The sequence below is a fragment of the Anoplopoma fimbria genome, chromosome 8 (genome assembly GCF_027596085.1).
Source record: "Anoplopoma fimbria isolate UVic2021 breed Golden Eagle Sablefish chromosome 8, Afim_UVic_2022, whole genome shotgun sequence".
Lineage (NCBI taxonomy): Eukaryota > Metazoa > Chordata > Actinopteri > Perciformes > Anoplopomatidae > Anoplopoma > Anoplopoma fimbria.
This window is the reverse complement of record NC_072456.1, coordinates 4,795,790-4,807,498: the sequence shown is the minus strand read 5'-3', so window position 1 is coordinate 4,807,498 and position 11,709 is coordinate 4,795,790. Positions and strand designations below refer to the sequence as shown.

At 43.0% G+C, this 11,709-nt stretch overlaps 1 protein-coding gene across 1 annotated transcript in view; it reads left to right on the top strand.

Moving 5' to 3' along the window:
* Positions 1-11,709, top strand: part of pappa2 (pappalysin 2) — a 91,331-nt gene that overhangs the window by 13,099 nt on the left and 66,523 nt on the right. Inside the window, 3 exon segments of the mRNA XM_054603249.1 lie at positions 2,928-3,160; positions 3,893-4,120; positions 4,264-4,862. Of these exon segments, the coding sequence (XP_054459224.1) occupies positions 2,928-3,160; positions 3,893-4,120; positions 4,264-4,862 (1,060 nt within the window).

The window sequence follows — 11,709 nt, the reverse complement described above, 5'->3', positions numbered from 1 at the left end:
ACCGACAAAATATTTTATCAGATGTGCCTTTCGTTTAGACGGCGACAGCGTTTTTGGGGCTTAAAAACGCAAAAAAATGAACCCACCCTCCAGAGTGGAAATCTTAAAAACGCTCCACCGTCACGTTCCCGTCTAAAGGGTTGAAAACGCAAAAGTGTGCTCTGAGCTGCGCACGCTGGCTATCCTTGCCTACGCGTTGACGTCATACCCATGTGCAGTACAGCCAAACACCAACAAACATCAGAATCAACATTATTTTAATGGCCACACATACAGGAAATTAACAGTCGGATTATATCCATCAGTCGGAGATTCTATCTGCTTTTATAACTATCCAGGAGTCATTTCAGCAAATAAGCCGAGTAGTCCACATAACAGTGCATTTGAAGGCTTTGTAATCAACTGTTGTATGCAGCAATAGCTCAACCTCCTCGTCTGTCCAGACAAAGTTTTCTGTTCGCTTCTTTGCCATGTTTTGGTTTTCCGAATTTCGATTTCGCGCTAAGGAGAGAAGTAGAAGGACGTTTCAACGCATGCGCGCTGGAGCTGCGAAAAGTACGCTATCAACTACGCTGAGAACCGGAAGTGAGGCAACACGCTTACCGCAGTACGTCAGCCCGCTTACCGCAGTACGTCAGCCTCTCCAAGGTCAAATCAGCTGACGGATGCTAAAGTTGTTGTGCACAGAGGGGCCAGGTGATTAGCCAGAGCAAAATCTGCATGTTTTTGACAAAGCAACACCAAAGCGCTATAGGCTGCAGCTGTCCAGATAGTGAGGGGAGACCACAAACTGTTACGTCCGCTCACATTTACTCTGATCAAAGATCCGACTGCTCAAGTTTTCTTCCCCCTCATTGCTTCCTTATGTGAAGGGCGGCATTGGCCTTTTGTCTTTGTAGTGTCCTGAATGGAATCTTGATAAATACAGTGAAAAACAAACTCCCATTGTCTCTGCTAGACGTGACATTGACGGTTTGACTCCTAATGGTCAGTTATTATCTGATGAAATCTATTTGTTTGTCATGATGACACAAATTCTTCTTTTTTTCTTAATAGTATGAATTAAGAAAAAAAGTATTGGCAAATATATATTGGTTCTAGCTAATTCAACAAGTGGGCAATACTGTACAAAGTTAAAATGACATGTTGAAAACCGAGAAAGTCAATGACTTCAGTCTTAAAACTGGATTTGATTTTAAAATGGACAGGTTTGAAAAGTTTGAAACCCCTTGCTTCCTTATAAACCGTAGAACACCTTGTTTTCTCCTTTTGATTTGAATATATTTATGTGTAAAAAAAACGGGAGTTAAAAGCTATCTTGTATTCTTTAAGCCAATTTAGATCCTTAATATATACCAGTCGTTCCCCCCAAAAATGGTTTTGGCTAGCCAAATACATTAGTTTTTTATTTAAAGGTGCATAATTGGAGATTGGGAGCGTTTTTGTGGCCTTTCAGTGGCTCTCAACATGGCGACGCGGCTCGCTGCTAACCACGCTAACAGATAGTTGTTTGCTGCTATATTAACGCTCTGAATGTTGTATATTGCTCCTATGAGATCTATATCTACAGTAAACCTTTGACATTAAACAAAGTTGTGATTTATCAAACGCATATCTTTTCAAAATGGCTGGTTTACATTTACAAGATAATATAAGGATATGCGGAAATGTTGAGATGGTCAGAAACGTTCATTTACGCACAAATTTGCTTTGGAAGTGGTTGATAGGTGAGGGCCTGTTGGGAATTGGGTCTCAATAGTTTGGCATTTTTAAAAAGTGGGTGTTCAGCAAACACTACTGTACTTCTGTCTATGAGGAAAAAGAATAGCGACTTTGTTAGGCTAAGTGTAACGCATGCTATATGACTTAAAGAATTAAGGTGAATTCATGATGACTATGGCATTTTTATTACATGCAAAAGCATACACTTTTAGCATTTTTAAAGCAGCACCAGTCAATATTTTTATATTAACATGACAGCGTTTTAGCATCTTTCAGCTCATTGTTTTGGTTTTCTGGCCCAGATCTTTGCTTTTTAGCTCTGAATGCTCCCTGAATGTGAAAAAATAGCCAATTGTTTGCTAACATGTTTGCCATATGGCGGGGATATGATGTCAATGTTGTTTTTTTGGCTTGTGGCCCCAAACAACAAACAAAAACAGAAAAATGAAACGCAGCTTTGAAACATTAGTCGCCCTACACTGTGTGGTAGAGCAAATGCCTCACAACATAAAAACCGCATTCCCCATAAAGCCTGTGTTTTCCTGTCGCAAACAAAACGCTGTCACTTTTTTGGCAGTACTTTTTCACCACAGCCTTCTGCTGTTGATGAAAGACAGAAAACTTAAGCTTAATTCAAGTTTTATTCAAACAAAGCCCTCCCCGTTTTGTTTACCTAAAATTAAGTGTGAAATGTAGCACCTTTAGCATTTCATGTGTTACAGTAGGTATGCATAGATTGCATGGACCTCCTAAGGGTTAGTTCTCTCCAGTTGCCAGACTTCACACACTCACACACACTGTGTGTAAACATGCACACATGTGCAAGCCCGTCCAGCGTTGAGGAGGGTGAAGGGGTTCCCTGACCCCTCGCTGTCCCAGTGTAACACATCTGGGGAGCAGATGTGGGTCTGTGTGTGTCTGTTGCAAAAGGCAGATGGAAACATCAGGGCCATGCCTTGGCTGAGTGAAATACCTCCTCCGTCCTCCTTCCCCTCTCTGTTCTCTCCCGCCGTCTCTGTCTATTCTCCAGTCTCTGTGTGTGTCGGCCTCTCTCTGCCTCCCTTTCTGTGTTGCCCCATGTTTTCTGGAGGGAAATGATCATTTGTAAATTTGTCGTTGTTTGACTCTGCAAGATAATGTTTTTTTTTTTTGTTTTTTTTTATTAATTTAAGATTACAATTTTTCTTTTCCCCATTACCACAAAGGTGTATTCGACAACTGTTCCCATTCACTGAGTGAGAAGGGCTGGTCCGTGGGCATCCGCACCGCTGAGCCCACCGCCGACAAAGACGCACGCTTCTACTTCACGCTTCGCACAGACCGAGCCGTGAAATCCACCACCGTCTACAGCCACCAGCGGTACCGGGCCAACGCCTGGACTCACCTGATGGCCACTTACAACGGCCACAACATGAGCCTGTATGTCGATGGAGCTAAGGTGTGTGAGGTTTAGGTCAAGCTTTGGTTCACAGTTTGACAAAGCAACATCTTCTTACGGTCCACTTATTGGCTTCTCCGGGTTTTTCACCTATATCACATGATCTTTTTCAAGGTATTTCAAGTTTAGCCCATAAAGTGCAATAGATGAAATCACGACAGCTACTAAGCTTGCATTGTCAACAGATCTATCGTCATGACAACCAAGCAAACCTTGATTTGTTTTGTCAAACAATCTTTATCTCTTAAATGATACTGCTCACTTCTTCATCATCCAGTCATATGATGTAGGACAAAGTGAAGAACAATACTAGTTTGTCATTGGGCCATCCTGGACTTATCAATCATTTCATTTCGGGGTAACCGATCTGGTGGTTGAACATCCCATCAGCAATGCATCATAATATTCACATGCAAGCAGTTGTTTCTATGTTTTTGGACAGAGCACAGCACAGCTGATTAATGTGAAGGCCATTGTAGTGTCAGCCAATCAGATCATTCAGGGGAATACAGTGAACATGTAGTATGCTTTTTATTTAGTTGACAACCAGATGGAGAGCTCCCAGAGCGACATCGCCACAACAACAGCTGTAAAACCATGACAGTCTAAATGTTCTGTTCCTGAAAAGTCCAATGAATTCAGGAAATTGTCTTTTAATTGGACCGTCACGCTTTTATCACGTTCGTAACACAATCTTCTCGGCTGTCGTCTCCCCTCCGCCTTTCCCCTCAGGTGGGAGAGAGCAGTCTCCAGGCGGGGAATCTCTACAGTCCCTTCATGAAGACGTGCAGAACCCTCTTCCTCGGCAGCAACCAATCGGATCAGGGACACAGCTTCAGGGGCCATATAGGGGGCGTGGTCTTGTGGGGCTACGCCCGCTCTCACGGGGAGCTGCTGAAGCGGCCACTGCTCATCGACAAAAGGGAGCCAATCTTGGCGATGTGGGCCGACTTCACCAAGGTAACTGACTTTATTTAGTTTCTACACTTTCAGTTGTTTAGTATTTGCAGATTTCTTTTATGACATCATATTATTATCAGCATTTCTTGTTTTATCATTATACTGTAGTATTAAAATGAATTGAAATATTAATTTTGCTTCAGGTGGAAGAGCAATGGACTCCATACAAAGTTGGCCTCCATCCAACCATCATCACCACTCCCGTCCCCGAACAAGAACTTGTCTCCTCGTTCCTGCCGCCACCCTGCGGCCTGACACCCTGCGACAACACCGACATAATCTTCGGCTACAACAACAACTGGCAGCTCCGCGGCACCAAGCAGGTTCGGTACCGGGTCGTCAACCTCTGCGATGACGACGGTGGGAACCCCACCGTGTCCGAAGCCCAGATCCAGCTCCAGCACCAGGCTCTTACCGAGGCCTTCCACCCTTATAACATCACTCTGGATCTGAATGTGCACACCGCCAGAAACTCCAGCTTCCGGCAGCGGTTCATCCTCAGCAACTGTCGAATTGGGAAGATCGGGAACCGCCAGTGTGACCCCGAGTGCGACCACCCGAGGACTGGCAACGATGGCGGGGACTGCCTTAGACTGGGGCCCTGCTACAACTGGAAGAGGCAGGATGGAGTTTGTAACATGGAGTGCAACAGCATACACTATGACTACGATGATGGAGACTGCTGTGACCCGGAGGTCACCGACGTCTTCAAGACCTGTTTCGATCCTGAGTCCCCTGACAGGTGAGTTTAAGAGACAAAAGTCATGTTGCAACAGATACTAGTTTTATTCACTTATTATTTTTAACACTAATTAGGAAAGGAAGGGAGTTTAACAGGTTTTTATTGTGAACCATTTGTGCAGGAAATGTTTCCGAGCAGTACCTAGTTTTTCTGCATCCCCCAAAAAGGTGTAAAATAGAAACAGCTGGGAAAAGAAACGTGAATTAAAACAATATTTATGTTAGAGTAGAGAAAGCCAGCAGCATATTGTGGTCGATGTGAAATTACAATGTTGTTGTACTCATTGAATTAATGCTGTGGAATTTCGGTTTTACTGAATTGATCGAGATAAAAGTTGAGGTTGTAAATTAGAGCAAGGGGAATTTTCCTTCGAGGTAAATAATAGACCATTCCTCTATTTGAAAATGTAACCTTGAATTTAAATAGCAATGATCATATTTGTCTGTGACAAAAAGACACATTAATTGATCGTATGCCAAATGTACAATGCGCGGTCCAGCTTGACCCGACTTGCTTTTGGTAGCAGGACATTTTCTCTAGTTTGTCTTCCGCTGCAGATATTATCCCCTTCGATGAAGGCTCAAACCGCTATTGACGGTAGCTTAGTTATTTAAAATGGCGTTTTTTTTGTGCAGGATGTCCCGTGTCGCACAAGTGACGATTCCAGTGACTTTTTTCTCTGACCAATAAAATGGTCTGCAGGCTTAACTCTACCTTTTAGTATCGGCTCATCTGGCTTGCAACCTCCAACCATAACTTTTGCTAATAGAAAACCCCCAAAAGTACCAGGTAACATTCATAACTCTTGCTCCTGGAAAGCCAAAAAAGTACCAAGCACTATCCATCATTTTTGCTAATGGAAACAAAAAAAAGTATCACGTACTATCGATAACTTTTGCTGATGGAAAACCCAAAAAGTACAAGGTACCATGCATAACTTTTGCTAATCTAAAACCAAAAATGACAAGGTACCATCCAATACTTTTGCAAAAAGAAAACCAAAAAAAGTAGCAGGTACCATCCATTACTTTGTTTTCTATTGCTAATGGAAATCGAAAGAAAGAAAGAAATGTTTTAGAAAGGTTGAGTCGAGTTGAGAGCATTTTAAGTGAACCGTTTACAGGAGGAGGTTGTCGCTGGTCACAAACATTTTATTGAATAAACAGTATAAGGATCAGGCCATCGATACACTGTATATCAATTTATATTAGGACAGGCAGAAAATGTAAAAGCCTTAATTGATGGAAAGATACAGTGGATGAAGCAGCCAGTTAGGACAACATGTTTTTCCAGAGGCGAGAGGAGTCAGGGCATAAATTGCCACTAATAAGACCAGCTCTCCCCATGAGGTGAATGTGTCATTGTGCTTCAGCAGGGATGTGCAATGAACAGGCTCACCAGGCTGCATGGACAAATTAGTGCTCTCGCTTTCCTCCCAGTGGTTTTAGAGCGGACTCTGTGAAACGGGGATGCTGGGTGAAGAGGCCAAAGCACACACTTATTTTTACCAAACAACTCGAGGGGAAGCCCCGCTGCCTTCCGTTCGGTCTGACGGACAGGCTCATGCAGAGCTCCAAATAGCTCGCATCAGGTCTCGCCGTGAGGTCGTCGGCCCAGGCTCTTAAAGACCCCGTCCTCGGTCCAAATTGTAACCACACGCTTAACACTTGGCAACTGGACAACAGAACATGGGAACTGGAGCTATTCATTTCAAACCATTTAGCGCTTGATGTCTGGAGTTGACACGGTGATAGCTTAACACAAGGATGTTTTCTTTTTAAACCAGTAGATTTGTTATTTTTTCCATTTATACTTAGGTCAAATTGACCTCCTCCCAATGTACAACACAACATGTGTTATTACACCTCCTCGTGGCATAATGAAAATCCAAAACCTTGCAACAAAAGCAAAGGTGAACTTTCCATCTTCATATTGCTTAAAGACAGTGTTTATAATAGTGAACAATTTAATGCTCATTAAAAAACTGCAAAACATTTTTATGCAACACTTTTATGTTCCTTCTGGATAATTATGTAGAACATTAGGTTGACTTCTGTTACACAATTGGTGTAAAATAATCCATCTTTTCATAGTTTAGGTAGCAAATACAACAGGATTCAACATGATTTAAAATCCCAAATTACAATTTTGCCACTTCATCCAAGACAAACAAGAAAATTTCTGATTCCTTTTAGTTTCAACCAGAAAGTTTATGAGAGGCAGAAAGCTTCCATGGATCAGAGGCAAGATTTAATGTTCACATCATCACATTCTTCCAGAATTGACTGACTGTGATGGTTTATAGTTGCTGGACTACGAATAAAAGACAGACACGCGTTACCACTCGCAGATGGCTAGAAACGCTAAGGAATTTTATGTAAGAAGAGGAAAATGCCTACTGTAAAATGAATAAATAATCACATACCAACAAAGGGCTTATTGATATCCTTTGTCAGAAACTGGTACTGATGGCCAAGTAACAGTTTATAAACTGTTTGGTAAAATGAATGAATCAAGCTTAGAGGTAGAAATACAATTTTGCTCTCTTGTTTGTTGCAGCAGCAACCTCTTTTTGTCCTTTAAAGTCCAATTGAAATGAAAACTACATTTTCCCGGTTTTAATCCTGTGCCCCTGTGCTAAGTGTTCATTTATAAGTGGTTACATGACAAACATATGTCAATATCATTTCTCCATCAAATCACCGTATTTTCTCTTGTGTAAAAGATTTAAAATGTTTGATGACTGATGATGCACTCAATCAAATGAGACTTTAGGGCGACAAACTAGCCACGCTGGTCATCTAAAAGAGCATTTAGTGGATCCTTGTAGCAGCGAACAGAACAATATGGAAAGAGATATGGAAGAGTGGTGAGTTTGGATATCAGTGGGCCAAAACTAAATTTACATTTCCAAAACAATGTAGCTAAATAATGCGAAATGCGAAACGCTGGCGGGAGGCGCCATTCATCTGCATGTACGGCCTGCACTGCAGTGACACAGAGCCAATCAGAAAACCGGCAATGCCCTGGGGAAAGAGAATAAAGGAAGGAGAATGCACGGTCAAGAATACGTTATAATATACTGTTATATTTACGTAGAAGCAGCGACCAACAAGTTAGCGCGGCGTGCTTCTGATCGGAAGAACATCTTAAAACACTCAAAGTAAGCTTGATTTTATAGCTTCTTCGCCTTCTTTACCCAAAACACAAGGTGACCTTGAGCAAGGCACCTAAACTCCAGCTGTTTCAACGGCCAAAGGAGGAAGACAAGTTTGAACTGGACGGCTCCAAGCAGCCGGCTGTAGGAGACCATGGTTGCACTGTGCCGAGCAGCTGTGTGAATGGGAAACTCCCTGGAAGACACAGGTTAAAGATGGGTAAAAGTACAAAAAAAAGAGTTGGCTTCCATGTGTGTTGCCTCCATGCTTGGCCATGTTCAGGAAGTTTGAAGTGTGTCATGAGTAAACGACAATTGATGTCGTCTTGTCATGACCTCGCTGGGTTAGACACCGCGAGACAGACTGGAAAAGAAGAAACGGTTCGCTAGTTGTTATGGTCAGATGTTCCCTGTGCTCAGCCTGAGCTCTCTACCCTGCAGAGAGGAGATGCTCTCTAATGGAGAGAGCTGGATGGCACACAGCACTTTGCTCTGTTGTTTTGGTCTGGTCCTTTGGCCCTCAATTACATGAAATGCTCAGTGATTTATTCTCAGTTTAATTCGATGGTTATTGCAAAAGGATATTCCAACAAGAACAAATGAAAATACATCAACCACACTTACCTTTGGGTATTAACTGGAGTCAGTTTGAGTTTGATGCATGACAGAGAATTGGAGAGATCAATGTAATGGGTTGATGTTGATGTGAGCATGCTTTTATAAATCATGGCTCTGGACTGGATCTGGTTTTGTGCAGAACGATTTTTTTGCACGAGAGAAATCCATAAATAAGGCCTCTGCTTTTTCTTTCAGATTTTGAAAGCAAAAGTCACAGTATGTGCTTTTACGCCAGACTGGTCTCCCTCTCAGGGCTCTAAATACCATCTTGGGCTGCATCGTCATGATACCGACGCACAACGCACCCTTTAGCGCATGTGTGAGATGCACCGAGCTTTCAAATGACTCCAATGTAAACTCATTTGTGTCATTAATATAAGACGCTCATAGCAATGGACGTAGTTGACAGTCTTCTAAGGGAGGGTTGGGAGGACTTTGACTCAGGGGACCAGTGTTCGCGTCCAGTGTGAAACCAAAAGTTGGGTAGTTTTTACTGACGACATTATGTCACGTGACGTTCTGTGTTTCGTTACTTTATTTCAAGCCAAACCATGAGGTTTTGTTGATCCTTAACTAATGGTGGAGAAACACACGCGCTTTGCCTCTGGGGGATGGGCCGTGCTTATTTTTTGGCTCGATTTCAACATGGTCGCCGTGTTGACCACCGTTTTATATTTTACAGCTCTACCAAAAAGGGGTAAAAGGATATCAATTAATTTGAGTAGTGCTGCAGTTTCGAGAGGGGGCGGCTGTGGTGTAGTGGAGAGCAAGGTAGTTCTCCAATCAGAGGGTGTAACATGGTGCTTGAGGCGATACCCATCCCGGCAGTGGGCAATGCAGTCGATGTGTCCTTGGGCAAGACACTTAACCTCAAGTTGCTCCTGAAGGCTTGCCATCGGTGTTGCCGGGAAGGTTTGAACACCAACCTTGTGGTTACGGGACAAGCGCTCTACCTCATGTGCCACAGCTGGACTGGATGTTGCATGAATGTTAGTTAACACAGAGTCTGATGGTTTTTAACAAAGGCACCTTGCATGGTAGCCTGTCATCAGTGTGTGAATGGGTGAATGATATGTATAAAATGTCGCTTGATAAAAGGTTGTCCCTAAATGACTGTAATGTAATGTAATGTAATTAGCACCATGTTAATGAGAACTCACCCCGGCACTGTTCCGCAGACCGCCCACTTTACATACGTAAACACATTTTTGGTTTCCACCTTAAGTGGTTTTGTTGCCTGAAAACTAGCCACCAACCACACGTTGCAATGTTAACAGCGACCGATTCCCGACGCTAACAACGCGGAAACCTTCAGCGTCACAACACTACACAAAAGGCTGCCTCCAGAGTCGTCAAAACCGCAAAATATGACGATCCGGGACTTTGACATGCCCGCGTATAGTATGCGTTTGTCCCCCCGAGATCCCAACTATCTCAGGCAGAGAGACAATTATTGTCTCTCTGCAATTTTTTATGTTTTGGGATCGGTGTTTTTGATATCCCCCCACTCCCCTCCACCTTCTCTCTGTGCTCTCGGGCCAGGTATCCAGATTGCGGGACCCTAGATGTGTGCAGCTGCTGCTCGCCAGAACAGGGCCAGAGTCTTTTTTTTCTTCTTTCTGCCAGCTGCTGTCATGACTCAAATTTGTTGTTGAGAGCCAGTTCTAGAGCGATGGCAGGTACATTGCGGATTCTGGCAGTACAATAAAGAAAAGGGAGCGTTGGGAGGGGAAAGATGGACAGAGAGAGAGAGGAAGAAAGAGAAAGAAACAAGGGTGGAGGGGGAGTGATTGGGTGGCAGGGGACATCATGTTCATCTAAGCTGAGACACATGTCCAAGATTTGCTAACGGTTTTTGGTCTGCAAATCCTGGACGGCGCACTTGAGTGCAAAGAGCTCCAGGCAACTCCCCTGAAGGAACGATCTCGTTCCAACATTGTCTTGACGTTTAACATACAAGCGAATCTCACGTTTTTTATGGTGGTCATGTTTTATTAACTGATAAAAACATAACTGCGATGTTTCCCAGGGCAGTGAATGCAACTCTACATCTGAATGAGATTTGAGAGCTTTTAAGGCCGTAACAACTGACCCTTTGCTAAGCCCCACCTCCCTTAGCTACTGTTGCTATGAACTCTTGAACAGTTTGTCAACAATGACGACGCACGCTAGTGTGCACAGATAGTTTGGCAACGGTAAAGTATGGCGGAGTGCAATAGCATGTAATGTAATGCAAGGCCATTGACCACCAAAGATCGCAAATGCGAACTATGCTATTAGTGAGTGAGTAGTAAACAGTAGCGGAAAATGATGAGCACACAAGTTACTAGATGCCTACAACTACATTGTCTGTTGTCATGCACAAAAGGTCAGAGTTTTGAGTCTATTGAGTTTTAAAATGGGTACGATCAGTCCAGTGGCAGTTTAATGGAGCCATAGCAGGTGATTCGGTTTAACAAGTGGACCGAGTTAACTGGTCAGTTGGAAAATAAAACCCGAAGGTGTCCTCGTAATAGCCTTCATTTCATTTTGAAATAAGTCCCCATCTGTGTTTATTATCTATGCCAACTGTTTACGCAAGTTACTACCGGCAATCGCAGACACATTCGTCAGAAAGTCACCAGTTAACACGGTTGCTGCAAACTGTTTTTTATTCAATTTGAAGCTTGCTAACTAAAAAAAAAAACACGAAAGCAATGTTAATTTATAAAGATGATCTTGCTGAACTAAACATGTAAGTGTCACACACTTGCCACTGAGCTCATTTCTGCCATAATCCAAAATCCGGTTGAGAAAAATCCCAGTGACTTTTTCTGTGGCAGGAAACTGCTAACTTGCCTTCAAAAAATACGCAGCAATCTATTGAGCCCCCTGAAGCACGCCTCTGCAAATGTGGAACGTTGTTGATACTCAGAGCTCGCTACTGTGCTCTACTGGTTCTCAGTTTGTGCGAATACATTCCTGCACCAAAAAAGTCTGAGTACCCATGCAATAAAAAGTGACTCTGAATATATTACCTGTGAGTGCTGCTGCTATCTTCTCTTAGCGCTGCGTACATCACGCCCAAGGAGG